General features: G+C 38.6%; 1 protein-coding gene across 1 annotated transcript; it reads left to right on the top strand.

Annotated features, from left to right (window-relative positions):
* Positions 1–2,030, top strand: LOC113740552 (trimethyltridecatetraene synthase). The gene is made up of 2 exons (XM_027268100.2): positions 1–1,059; positions 1,265–2,030. Exons 1-2 carry the CDS (start codon positions 136–138, stop codon positions 1,910–1,912), a joined length of 1,572 nt encoding a protein of 523 aa, XP_027123901.1. The 5' UTR covers positions 1–135; the 3' UTR covers positions 1,913–2,030.
* Positions 2,031–15,330: the final 13,300 nt, after the last annotated feature.

Here is a 15,330-nt window from a genome sequence, read left to right as displayed (position 1 = left end):
ACCATTGGCCGACAGACCGTTCATAATAGTAAACAATGAGTTCTTGGCATTAGTAGTTAATTACTCGGCTAGTTCCTTCAAGGCTCCGTGCTCATTAAAAATTTAAAACACCCTTCCACACACACACCAAAAGAAATGGAGATTTCTTTGACCCCCACCACCAGTTGGGCCGCCTACGCAGTCGCATGGCTTGCCACGATGGTCATCGCGCTCTTTTGTAGGCGTTTTCATCAGAAAAAACTCAACCTCCCACCAGGTCCAAAGCCCTGGCCTATCGTTGGAAACTTAAACCTCATTGGCAGCCTCTCCCATCGTTCACTCCATCAACTCTCCCTAACATACGGTCCCCTAATGCACCTCCGTTTTGGCTCCTTCCCCGTTGTGGTCGGCTCCTCCATGATGATGGCCAAAGTTTTCCTCAAGACCATGGACGTCACTTTTGCTGATAGGCCCAAAACTGCAGCCGGAAAGTATACTAGCTATAACTGCTCTGGCATCATGTGGTCCCCTTACGGAGCATACTGGCGCCAGGCGCGTAAGATGTGCCTCATGGAATTGTTCAGCGCAAAAAGACTCGAGTCCTATGAACATATTCGTGTGGAAGAAATGAACTCACTTCTTCTGGGGCTGTTCCAATCGTTAGGCAAGCCTGTCTTGTTGAAAGATTATCTCACAACTATGAGCTTGAACGTAATTAGCAGGATGGTGTTAGGGAAAAGATACTTGGACGAGTCTGATCAGAACTCAATCATCACGCCTGAAGAGTTCGTGAAGATGATGGACGAGCTTCTTTTGCTGAATGGCGTCTTTAACATTGGTGATTCGATACCTTGGCTGAATTTCTTGGATTTGCAGGGATATATTAAGAGGATGAAAATCCTGAGCAAGAAATTCGACTGGTTTCTAGAGCATGTCCTGGACGAGCATAACGTGGCCAGGATGAGGAATGACGAACAGAATCGGGTAAGCAAGGACATGGTGGATGTCCTTCTGGACCTTGCGGAGCATCAGACTTCGGAGGTGAAACTGGAGAGGCATGGAGTCAAGGCATTCACACAAGTATAGTGGCTCTATTTGTACTATATATATATATACATATATATATATATATATATTTATATATTATTCTAAGAACTTCAATAACTGCACTTTTGCGTAATGAATGAACTCCAGGAACTACTACTCAGTGGAACTAAAAGTAGAAATTATTCCGAGAACTCTAATAATTGCACTGAAATCTTTTTGAATAATGAATGAACTCCAGGACCTACTTGTTGGTGGAACCGAGAGCTCAGCCATGACAGTCGAATGGGCCATTTCAGAGTTGCTGAAAAAGCCAGAATTATTCAAAAAGGCAACCCAAGAACTTGACCGGGTTATCGGTCAGAACCGATGGGTAACAGAGAAGGACATCCCAAACCTTCCTTATGTAGAAGCTATTGTTAAGGAAACAATGCGTATGCATCCCGTAGTACCAATGCTGGTGCCAAGATGTGCCCGTGAAGATTGCAATGTTGCAGGGTACGATATCCAAAAGGGAACTCGAGTTCTCATTAATGTTTGGTCAATTGGGAGGGATCCCGAATTGTGGAAAGATCCCCAGGAATTTTACCCTGAAAGATTCATTGGAAAGGAAATTGATGTCAAAGGGCAAGACTACGAGTTGTTGCCTTTTGGTTCTGGAAGAAGAATGTGCCCGGGGTACAGTTTAGGCCTTAAGGTTGTCCAATCCACTTTGGCCAATCTTTTACATGGATACAACTGGAAGTTGCCAAGTGATATGAATCCTGAGGAGTTGGACATGGAAGAAATCTTCGGGATTTCAACACCAAGGAAGTTCCCGCTTGTTACCATTGTTGAGCCTCGGCTTCCTCATCATCTTTATTCACAACGATTTGATATATATGCTTAATTCTCAGGATCGCGATCAAATTGTGTTCAAATAATTCAGCAATGCAAGTTCTAATAGAATTTGTATGTAGCTGCAATGCACTTATATATGGGCAAATTACACTTTATCCCGTGGTTTAGTGTTTTTCTACATAATCCTCCTATAGTTTTAAAAATTATATATAACATTTTCATAGTTTGAATTAAAGTGTCAAAATGACGTAATTGATCATTCGTAATGGAACATTTAAAAATGTCGATATTACCCTTATAAGTACATGACACACTAACCTGTATGATTTTATATTTTACCATATAATCTCCATATGATTTAATACTTTACTATATAACTCCCTTATGATTTTCAAAATATACACATAACCCCCCTTGATTAATAAATAATTTTCAACTTTACATAAAAAGTATTTTTTATATTTTTGGTGGCTCCATTACAATGATCAATTCCATCACTTTAACACTTTAATCCAAACCATGAAGGGGTTATGTATAGTTTTTGAAACTATAGGAAAATTATGTAAAAAAGTACTAAACCAAAGGGATAAAGTGTATTGACCTATATATATATATATATATATATATATATATATATGTTTTGTTTGTTGTTGATGGCATTATATTGAGCTTGTTATCCCCATTTTGTGCAATTAATGTGTGAATATATCTGTGTGTAATGTGTTTCTTTCCTTTTCATACACTTACATGGTGTGTGTTCCAAATAAATTACAGTTTCAATGTTTACAAAATTTGTCTTTTGCTTTCTCATGCTGAAAATTAAAGAAAAATTGTGAAATTTGAATTGATAAAAATTTAAATCAACAATCTAGGTTTGTTCGCGATCGAGATTGGATGGGCTGATCTTAGCCATTAGAAGTGCAGAGGACCCAGATCCAATCCAACTTTTTTGATGCTTTCAGTAGTTTGTACATCTATTTTAGTTGTCAATGATTGCAAAAGAATTAATTCAGAAGCAAAGGATTTAGTTGGCCAAATTTCTGGTGTTCTAATGAAATTTTTGTGTGACGCAGCTATACCAAGAGTTCATTCAAATTTTTTGCCCTTTGGTTTGAAATTTTAGTACCACTCATATGATGATACAAATTGTCATGACTAATCCATGGTTCGCAGTCGCGGTCACGGCTCGGACCATTTCATATCGGTTTTAACATATCGATCGCAGTTTAGGCGAAACACAAATTTTGATATATTTAATATTCTAAACATTGCGAATAATATTAAATAAAATATATGCTAAACAAAGATAATAAAAATAGCTTTTCTTCCTTTGGTTTTTAGTTGGATTCGATTTGACTCGAAATAACTCGGGTCGACTCGGTCATTTTTATTCATGTCGAAGACTTTTCGGCGATTCATGTATTTCGAAATCATCTCGTCCCGATATTGGAATAGAGAGTTGCGTTCCGATGATGATTCGGCCGAGTTGTCTCGGACTCGGCCGAGTCTTAGAACCATCAAGGGCCGAGTCTTTGGGGTTGCAGATGTCTATATAGGAATTTCGAGCGAACTCGATCATCAAGGGCCATGGTTAGGCCATTCAACTATAAGCGAACTCTACTGGAGGAGCTTAGGCCCCTATTGAACCATGCAATTTTTTTTTTTTTTTTTTTTGGGTAAAGAATCATGCAACTATAAGCGATCCCATGTGCAAGCTAAAAATGGGAGATGTTGTGGAATTAACTCCAGCAATACAGATAAATCATTGATGGAGTACAGGGAGGAGATTCATTGCATGTACGGCTGAGGACTCACTATACCATTGATCATCATTCTCGTAGTTCAATGATTGGCTCGAGCAGCTGACCCGTTCTGAAAATTTACGTGTAGTACATGTAGTAATAGGGTACCATGGACAAATTACTCATTCTTTTGTGTATGTGTCTGTATATATATCATAATATCTGTACAGAACAGCTTCAGATAAATAAATAACTGAATTGGTAGGACGTGTTGCTTTGTGCTTAGATACTAGCACCAGGTTGTTAATCATGTTGCCTTCCAGTTTTGTTAGTCTGCACGACTTCTTCACCAATAACCAAAACAAACAAGAATGTGATGTGACTTTCTGGAACGTTCACGTGCATTGTAGACAAACAAGGTAAGATTATCTGTGCAAGCACTCTCTGGTCATCTTCTGGGCTCAGGGGCATTGTCGCCTGACGAAAATTTTGCAGGGCACATGAAGTAAAAGGAAAATGAGCATCAAACAGTTATTTGTGCTCGCCTGATGATCTAGGTTAGATTTTACTCGAGCTAGGTTTTCCGCCCGTATATTTACAATGGAATATGGATCTAGCTTTGAGGCGTGAGGTACCTTCTCACTGGTTTCTATTGGTATCGTGGCCTGAATTTCTGGTATAACTTTTTTGTTTTACCAGGTGACTTTTTCCTACTCAACTATTGAACCACCGCAGAAATCATCATTTCTAGTCAAATATAGCTCTAATTGAACCTAAAGCAGGATACATGAACCAGCCCAAAGCATTGCCGATGATTAAGAACACAAATTCTTAAAAAAGTTATAACTTTCCACTGGATGTGAGCAAATTTACTGGAGCGTTAAAACAATAAAAGAAGTATCATTCGACGAACGCAAACAATCACGCATCGAGGATACATACAATTCTCCAGTTTGTCTTTTCCCAGTATGAAAACATTTTCAGGGACGAATTTTATCAGTCAACACTGCCCCGGATTGCATCACCAACGGTCATAAAAGCCACAGGTTAAACAACCAACCACTGAAGCCTAGCTTACGAGAAAAGAGTCAAGAAATGGAGATGACAAATGTCAATCTTCCTGGGAATTTTGAAGCGAGAAGAACTATATATAAGCCCAAACATACAATTGACCACTATATGATTTTTGGCAACTGCCATTGAGATTAAAATGCGCATTTTGATCGTTTGGGTCCAATTGGAAAAGATAAACGCTGAGTAGCACCTTGTGAAGCATCTATTCTTTGCTCTTGAGAAGGGTCTAGGTTAGGATCAGCAGCCCCTTCATCAGCCTCTGTTTCCTCAACTGCTTCCTTGCTTTGTTTCTTTTTTTTTTTTAATAGCAAATTGGTAGTTGGGACGGATTAGGGTATCCTGTTCAGGAGGAAGTGGAATTCTAGGCCTGGCAATTGATTTTGGTAGAAGGGTCATTTTTCTATTCCTATCTAGCTCTAGTAGGACCTGTTGTAAAATATATAGTATTTCAAAAATATTCTTTGTCCCACATCGGAAAAATGAGAAGTATTATTTCTCTGTCCCACATTGTCAAGTGAGAAGGGTTGCAGTCTTTGTCCCACATCGGAGGTGAGAAGGGTTGCACCTCACTCTGAAGTCTATAAATAGGATCCACTTCTCCCTCAGAAAATCACCCCAGCAGCTTCAGTTAATATCTTTTGATAGCTGCTCTATCTCTCTCTCTCTCTCTCTTTTATTTTTTGTTAGTTGATATCTTCCTGATAATTCTGTTCTCATCTTCCTTTATATATATATATATATATCTGCTGGTTTTAATTTGCTAGTTCTGGTCCTTCTAGTTTGCAACAAGAAGAAAGGTTGTCTTTCTTGTTCGCAATAAATAGAAGAAGGCTTGTTTAATCCTGGGGAAATATTTCAATACTCTGAAATAGTTTCTTAGGACAGTGCTACGCACGACTCAAGCAGATAGTGTTAACATTGTTGTAGTCATTTATCCAACAATCTAAGAAACTATGGCATCTGACAATGTTAGCACCCCACAGTCTTCATCAGCAACTGTTGCAGTGACACTACCTTTTGCGAAGCCATTTCCTGACGTCTCTAGAATTGAGGTTTTTGTTGACGAAAACTTCAAAAGGTGGCAAGAACGTGTCTACTCTCTACTCGACATACATGGAGTGGCCTATGCACTGACGGAATCTCAACCTGCTGCCACCATAGATGTTAAGCTACAAGAGTCGTGGAAATATGCCAATAAGGTATGTCGAAATACTATTTTACAAACACTTTTAAATGAATTATTTGATGTGTATTGTAGCTATGTGCAAGCCAATAAGTCCCAGTATAATAGACCAAAAAATCCCAATTACAAGCCTAATATTCCCAACTTTAAGAAAAAGAAAGGCAATTGCCATTATTGTAGAAAATCAGAACATTATGCTGCCCTGTATAGATACGATAAAGGTGACAAAGCAAATGGTAATCCTCCTAAGGTTAATTTAACCAAAGGAGATGAAATAATTGCTACAGTCATCTCTCAAGTGAACATTGCAGCTAATGTTAAAGAATGGGTGGTAGACTCTGGGGCTACTCGGCACATATGTGCAAATCGAGAAGCGTTTTCCTCCTATATTTCAATAGGGGATGATGAAAAAGTAGTCTACCTTGCAGACTCACGAACTGCTAAAGTTTTGGGTAAGGGCAAAGTACTATTGAAACTCACTTCAGGAAATACTTTGGCCCTTAATGATGTGCTGCATGTTCCAAATATTCGGGCAAATCTTGTTTCTGTAGCTTTGCTTGGAAAAGTTGGGGTGAAAGTGTCATTCGAATCTGATAAGATTATAATGACAAGAAATAATGTGTTTGTTGGGAAAGGCTATTGTAATCAGGGACTTTTTGTACTTAATATTTCCAATGTGATCAATGAAAATGCATCTTCTTCTGCTTATATTGTTGATTCCATTTCTTTATGGCATTGTCGCGCCCCATTTTTTGATAAATAAATAAATAAATAAATGGTTTAAAAAATGTATTTTTTTTTGTGATTGGAAAATGAATCGTGATTTAAAAGAAAAATGGGTCTAAATGGGACTTTTGAAAATGCGACGATTTGACCCAAGAAAAATAGTTCAAAAAGGGTTTTTTATATGAAAGAATGGAGTCGCCACTTGGTATAGAGTTGGGGTGTACCAAGTCACCCAAAAAAGTGAATTTTTTAAGGAAAAAAAAGTAAGAAACCCTTTTGAACGACTCCTAGTCCACGCAAACAAAGAAAAAGGTTCGGGAGTCACATTTGACGAAGGGGAAGGCAAGGATAAAAATCCAAGGCACCCCTTTGACCTAGCCAAGGCTAGTTGCGTGATTTAATCCAAGATTTTCTTGTTTTAACCAAAGAATTTATTACATTTGGATGCACTACATGAATGCAAACCCTAGACCTAGGGGTATTGGGGGAAATTTCCCTTCAAAGGTTGAGTGGTGCCACTCACATTAATTGTGAAGCCCAATAACGATCCTTTGAAGAAGTCACGAATAATGCAAGTAGGATGCAAATGAAGGGAATGCATGTATGCAATGTAAAGGCATAAATTTGAAAAAGTAAATAAAAAACAAAGATGCATAAGTGAAAATGTGCACGTGAGTAGGCAAGGTATGGTATGTGCAATGGTAATATGAAGTGCATGTGTGCAAGTGATGATAAAGGTGTTCGTGTGTAAGTGAAGGGATAAAATGTATACGTGTGCAAAATGGGACAAAAGTGTTAGTGTGCAAGTGAAGGGATAAAAGGTGTACGTGTTCAAATGGGAGGAAAAGTGAAAGTGTAATGATAGAGTGGATTTAGAATGCATGAGCCTAGGGAATGCATGCATATTGGGACGGGGAGACCTAAATCGTGACTCAATTTACCCTTTTATAGAGGGAATACAAGCGTGCTAAGGCTTAGAAAAAGCCACACTCGTCTATATCCCATATTTAAGGGGACTCTCAAGCAAATGAACCCTATAACTAGCATGAAATGCAAAAATCCTAAAATGGAGGGAAAAGGGGTTCGAGGGGCATGCAAAATGATAAAACTAAAAAAATGCATGACATGTAATGAACATGCAAACATGTACTAACGAGGGGAAATCCCTAAGGGTCTAGCGTTGGACTAGCCCATTCTATGAATTCCGACTAGCGTTGGATTAGTGGAAACGTACATTCATCCATCACATTCATTCATGGCTATGGAAAGCGAGTAGACATGTCAAACACCCATAAACACATAGCACATAACATTTAGCATGCTCGACTAGATGCAAGGCCCTAACAAAGCAAATTAACACGTAGCAACTAAGCATGCAAGACACATAAGACAATTAAAGCCCTAACTATTACATTTGCTAGCTGGGCACACGTCTTCGATAGGTCTTCATTGAATGCTTCTCCAAGCCCTATCTATTACATTCACTAACTAAAACAAAAGGGGGAAAGGGAAAATGGACCAAAGCCCTATCTATTACAAGCCAAGAGGTGTACACATACCCCATAAAAGAAAAAACTTAATAAAGCAAAAGTGAATGAAATAATGGAACTAAAGAATGGTAATGAAAGCAAATTAGGCATGCGATTCACACTTAGCACATTGGGTCACATATGGTCAAATAAGGCCAAAATAAGGGATAGAGTATACCTCCCTTGAATCGATGCCCTAATGAAGCGAAATTACTAATTCACCCTCCAAAATAATAAAAAGGTCAAGGTACCACTTTAATTATCAAATAATCACATGAGACAAAAATTAAACACAAAAATGGAAATTAAGCATGAAATGAGCATTAAACATGGAATAAACTGTGCATGTGTATGCAAACTCGGTCTCAAATAAAGGTCTCAAGAATCTAAAGTGGAGTGCTAAATTGAAATGCTTAAGGTGGAATCCATCACAATCAAATGCAAAAATCACAAAAGAGAAAAACTATCACATAAATTATTTATTATGATTAAATAACAAAATTATCTAAGAAAAACTGAATCAAATGAAACCAAGACTACGAATTCTTCCAAGATTATTAAGCTTTCATGACATTTGGAATTATCCATTGAAATTTGTCCACAATTCACGTAAAAGCATACCGAGGCAAATTATCATGTGAAAAGGATCCAATTGCAAACATTAATCAATCATGTGAGCCCAATTAGAACATTTAAGCACTTCAAAAGTCCCAAAATAAATTAAAAAAAAACAAATAACAAATAACGACTCAACTTGCACCCACCTTGGGATCTAATTGGAAGGGAGAGGGAATATGAGGGGTCAAGGCATCTCGAATTAACCATTAATTACATGAATTTGACCCATTGAAAGTATTTAAGCAATTAAACAATCCATGATTCATAAAATTAGGACTCAATTGAAAGGGAAAAGAAAGGTTGAGGGATCACTTTGATGGGCTTTTCAATATACTTGGGCCATAGTGAAACAAAAGAAGACTTGAGGGGCCAAAGTGCAAGTTTGGAAAGTTATTTTGCATGCAAAAACCATGCAAATCGTATAAGGCCCTCTGCAATAAGATGAGCAAGGCTGCTGCATTCTTTGCTTCACTTTCCAGAACCGAATTCAGGCTCACACCATGCTTTAAACGAAGTTTTCTTGACCCAACCTTAAAACAGTAATTTGGCATTCAAAGAAACAAAACACAAAAGGAAATCATGCCACTAAAACATGAAGAAACTAATACATTCTGCAAATTCCAGCCTGCTGTGGCCTTGCACCTTACAGCAGATCATACTCAAACAGCCGAACAAACCAGAAAACTGGACAAACCAGAGCTTCATATGATCAAGCAATGCACTCGGTAATACTACTGTGACAAACAGTTTTCATGCAAAGAGGTGCTGCAATTTTTTTTAAAAGTATTTGCATGCATGTAAACTAGCGGAGGAAGAATTTCTGCAGGACTGAAGCTTTCTTTGTTTCTGCAACAAAAACCATTCAGCAACTCTTGAAACTTTCTGCAACTTTCGGCTTCCATTTACGCAGGAGAACAGCCATGAACACGAAATTAAATGAAACATGCAAGCTTGTCAACTGATTCCACAAAACTCAACTCAACACAAATCATACATGTTGGGTTCTACTAAATTCTAGCATGTTGGGTTCAAATTCTGATGGGTTGTTGGAAGCGTTTTATGCAAGTTCTTATGAAAACCATGAGGAAAACAAGCGTATGTTTCAGCCACCAAAGATGAAACCTGCTGCATTTTTGTTTACCAACACATATTTCTGGTTCGAATGCATGACTTTGATCTAAACTTTTGCACCAAACATCAAACCTCTAAGCTAGGCAACCAAATACCATTGTCTACTTCACTCTTTTCAACAAGGAAACCGAGCATAGAATCAGCAAAAGAAAAGGAACTTGGGGCATCGACTGATTTACTCATTCTATAAACCATGTTTAGGTTGTGGCCTGCTATTATACCACACTTTGCTGCAATAAATTACAACAAACGCACACAATGGTATCACCATCCAACAACGAACAGACCCAACAGAAAAATATCGAACCAAAACAGCATTTTAATCACCCAAGGGAACCAGTCTTGCCGACCTCGCTGCAATAAGCCGAAAACTCAAACCATATTATGAAGCTTTAACATCTTAACCCATCTCAAACCAAAAAATTTTAACAAACAACAAAAAAAATCTAACTCCCAGTTTATCATCAAGGTGTAATAACAAACACACAAAAGGAAAGAAAATCTGAACTGGGGAAAAACTTGCCCAGATTCATTCATGACCTTCCTACAAATTCCTGAGTTTTCACCTGACCGGCAGCAGACAAACAACTTGGAGCATCAGAGATCATTAAAAAGGAAACCCATGGATCAACCCATTTCATTTTCATGAAGGAAAGAAAACGCAAAAGCTGATAGCTTTTTAGCTGACGAATCCCCAATCAAACACGTTCAAAACACAACTACTGAAGTTATGCTAACAAACAATGCATTCAGCAGACAAACAATGCATTCTAATGGCCCAGATACTAGTCATGCTAATCAAACAAGAAGCCCACGTTTAGTTTTAGAAGAAACAAAACAAAAATAGGGTTTAAGACTACCTCTTTTCCTGCCTTTTGGAGCCGAATCACCGTGAATATGCTGGGATGAGCAAAATTCACCGAGTCCAGTTTGCAAGCTCCTATCTTCAGGTCCGAAGCCTGCCTCCTTCCTCCTTCCCAAGCTCTCGGCCTACGTTTTTCCTTCCTTGCTCGTCTAGTTCGTCACTCTCAGCTTTCTTTCTCGCGGTTTTCCCGTTTTCTGTTCTCCTCCTCACAGGCCCCTCAGATCTCTCTCTCGGTTGTTTTCAGTTTTCCCTTCAGCCACCAAGAGGTTCCTCTGGCTGTCCGCTATCTTCTCGGTTTTCCTTTTGTCCAACCCTCTTAGACCCTCAGCTGCCCACCAGATCCCTTCTTTTTGTTTCGGTTTCTCAGTTCTGCTTCTTTATCAAACTCCAGCCGCCTCCCCTGGTCTCTCTCTCGGTCGCTCCTTTCTTCACTCTATCTCTCCAATCCCAAACTCTCCAGCCGTCCCCCTCCTCTCAAGTCACAGACTTTTCTCAGATTTTTCTTTTGTCGGTTTTTCCTTTTCCAAACCCTCAACCCCAGATTCTAGCTGTCAACCTCTCTCCCTTTTTTTCAGTCGACTATCCCCCCTTTTTTTTTTGCGGCTGCCCTTCTTTTTGCTATTTATATGGGACTCCTCAACCCTACAACCCAGCCACTTCCTCTGAAATTACAGCCAAAGGGCTGCCAAGTCCTTCTTTGCAAGCTGCGGCAACACGCAGCTTTTGGCATGCGTGACTCTTCTTTTTTTTTTTTTTTTATAACTTAATTAAACAAAGTTGAAAACAGTAAAAATAAATAACAAAACAAATTAATTAACATTAGAAACAACAATGTGCATTTTTCATTTTTCATTTTCCATTTTCATTTTTCCCTTTTTTTTCTAAATGAACCAAACGAAAATAAAATAAATAAAGTAGAAATGACTAAAAATAGATAAATAAAGCCAAATAAAACAAAATTGCTATTTTTCTTTTTCCTTTTTTTTCTTTTTATGATTTTTCTTTTTTTCTCTTTTTTCAAGAAATTCTATGCTAAAACTTAAAAATAAAGATAAAAATAAAACTAGAAACTAAAAACTAACAATCGAATAAAACTAACACGATAAATAAAAAACTAAAAATAAACAGTAAATGAAATTACACCAAAAATTTGGTGTCTACAGTTTGCCCCTCTTTGTCTGAGTTTTGGAAAAACTTGAGACAAAGAAGTAGACACCAAATACTTACCTGCGTCATTCGGCTTCAGCCACTCGAACGACTGCTGTTATTGACATGAGGACTGACTCCTTTTAATGAGACTGACTCGGACGAGAAATTTAAAATAGGATAGACCCGAACTGGAAGTTTAAAGACGGGATTGGCCCAAACAGGAACTTAAAACGGGACTGACCCGAACAGGAATTTAAAACGGGACTGACCCGAACATGGATTGAAAACGGGACTGACCCGGACAAGAATGTAAATGGGATAGACCCACGGAATAGACCTGAACAGAAATTTAAATGGGATAGACCCAGACAGAAATTTAAAACGGGATAGACCCAGACAGAAATTTAAAATTGGGACTGACTAGAGAAGGAAATTCAAATCATGGGACTGGCCCGAACAAGCTTTAATCGCGGGACTGATCCGAATAAGTTTTGACTCGCGGGATTGATCCGAAAATGCTTTTGATCGTGGGACTGACCCGAATAAGATTTTAATCGCGGGACTGACCCGAACAGGCTTTGAATCGCGGGACTGACCCGAATAAACTTTGAATCGTGGGACTGACCCGAATAAGCTTTTGATCATGGAACTGACCCGAAAATGCTTTTGATCATGGGACTGACCCGAATAAGCTCTTGATCATGGGACTGACCCGAAGATGCTTTTGATCATGGGACTGACCCGAAAATGCTTCTGATCATGGGACTGACCCGAAAATGCTTTTGATCATGGGACTGACCCGGATAAGCTCTTGATCGTGGGACTGACCCGAAAATGCTTTTGATCATGGGACTGACCCGAAAATGCTTTTGATCATGGGACTGACCCGAAAATACTTTTGATCGTGGGACTGACCCGAATAAGCTTTTGATCGTGGGACTGACCCGAAAATGCTTTTGATCATGGGACTGACCCGGAAATGCTTTTGATCATGGGACTGACCCGAAAATACTTTTGATCGTGGGACTGACCCGAATAAACTTTTGATCGTGGGACTGACCCGAATAAGCTTTTGATCGTGGGACTGACCCGAAAATGCTTTTGATCATGGGACTGACCCGAAAATGCTTTTGATCGTGGGACTGACCCGAAAATGCTTTTGATCATGGGACTGACCCGAATAAACTTTTGATCGTGGGACTGACCCGAATAAGCTTTGACAATCGGTCAGTGGGATTAAATCCGAGCCTGCCGTGATAAAATTTGTGTTGATTTTTGATTGATGATGATTTTTCTTTTGCTTCTTTTTTTTCTCTTTTTTTTTTTGTCTTTTGAAAATCTTCCAAAAAAATTAATTTGCCCCAGTATGATGAATTTTTGCAATGTGAGTCCAGAGTTGATTCTGTATCGCCGTGCTGTAGCATTTTTCCGATGAAATTTGCTTGCGACATTTTCAATCTGCCTTTGTTCACCGGAGGACTCTTTCCGACACCGATTCCAGTGCGAGGTGTGCTTACTTTCATCTGTGTATGCAATTTTCTGCAAAAGAGAAAAAACAAAGAAATTGCCACCATCATTTGATCCGTTTTCCTTTGAGAATCGTGTAAACATGAGTCTTTCAAGGCCTTTATCAACTTTTGCTGCGGCAGTCGATTGAGTTGGATTTTTCACCCTAAGGCTTTTCCGATTTACAAACTGATCAGGTATGTGCTTTGCCATATTGCGAAATCTGCGTAACTGACTTTGCTGAATTTCAACTATTCCCAAAAGATGACTGAATCCAAGCATACTTTTGAAATAAACCACTGGGATTGTTATTCACCAAAATTCAATGATAAAGAATGGGGTATGCAAGAAAATTCACATGTCATGTAAGAAAGAATATGCACCAGAATGCACACATAACCATTTGTGCTTAAATTCTACAAAAATGCCATAAATGCAAGTAATTTGGAAAAAAATGAGTTTCCTAAGAATGTATTTGCAAAAGAATGTTTTTACAAAATGACACAGCTTTAGCCAACGGATGTCATATTCGATTCTCTGGACATCTTTGCTCTGGAATTCAATGTTGGCTGAGGTATGACAAAAATAAGGAGAAAATCCAAATGAACCAAGTCATCAGCTGTTCCTTTTCATGCTTGCTTGCTGCCAAAAACCTGCCTTGGCGCCCTTTCAGGTTTTCACCAAGGTTGCCCTCACCTTTTTTTTTTTTTTTCCCTAAAGAACAAAGAAATATCTCGACCATGATCGACTTAGAAACATGATTTGAAGATTTCTGGCATCAGTAAAATGTACTTCCCTTATGAGATTAGGCGAATACATTACGGACATCACCTGCCAGTTGATTAGCAAATTTTCTTGATAGAAATACAGCAAAGAACGAAGGCCAGGACTTTTGGGCTTTTGTAATGAGGTCAGGTGGGGTGTTTCAAGAAAAGTTAAGGCTTGAACGCAATTTGTTCTTATGAGAGGTGAAATAACCTGAGATTACATCATTTGAAATCATCTTCAATTTCGAACGAAATTGAGGGAAATTTGCCCCAGTTTGATTGAATTTTCTCTCTTTGCTTTTTCCATTGCATCTTCCTCACTTTTTGCATTTTTCTTCAAAGCTAAATTTGCCCCAGTATGGGGTTCTCTTTCCCTTTTCATCTCTTTTTGATTGATTTGTCTTTTGGCCTTTTGCCATTCTTTTGAACTTTTTCAAAAATTTGCCCCAGTGTAGGGTTTTCTGCTTTTTCTTTCTCTTTCAAAATAAATTTGCCCCAGTGTAGGGTTTTCTTTTCTTTTGATCATCTCTTTTCCAAAATAACTTGGCCCCAGTGTGGGGTTTACAACTCTCAGGGGCTGCCAAACGAAAATTACTGTTCTGATGGCTCAAAGGGGATAACTAAGGATGAAATGTTTTGATTGGAAAGGAAGATGGCCTGACTTTTACCTCGTCCCTTGCATGATTTCCAAAAGAAATTTGCATAATAAAAAATAAAGACTTCTTACACATGTCTGATTTGATAGGTTGAGAGAACGTTTGCCCATCCATCTCTTCAAGGATAAGTGCTCCACTCGGTGGCACCTTTTTGAATGACAAATGTCCTTACCCTTTTAGATCAAATTCGTCTTTGACTTCATCTTGCATTGGCAAAACTCGCTTTAACTCTTTGTCCTCCTTCTCTAAAGGCTCGGAGGCGGACCTTTTTGTTATGAACACAGGCCACGCACTTTGATAACATTGGCCATGGCACATGGCGTTCAGCTGCTTTTCATCCATCAAAATCAATTGTCGGTGACGCTACTTTAATCAATCAGGTTCGAACTTGGCAAAGAAGGGATTTTCTCAATGAAGAGATTTTTCAATGAAGGCTTCCTCAATGAACGAATTCTTAATAAAGGGATTTCTCAATGAAGGCTTTCTCAATGAAGGAATTTCTCAATGAAAACTTTCTCAAT

This window comes from Coffea arabica, chromosome 2c (assembly GCF_036785885.1).
Source record: "Coffea arabica cultivar ET-39 chromosome 2c, Coffea Arabica ET-39 HiFi, whole genome shotgun sequence".
NCBI lineage: Eukaryota > Viridiplantae > Streptophyta > Magnoliopsida > Gentianales > Rubiaceae > Coffea > Coffea arabica.
Note: the sequence above shows the minus strand (reverse complement) of the source record. Positions and strands in the feature narration are given on the sequence as shown.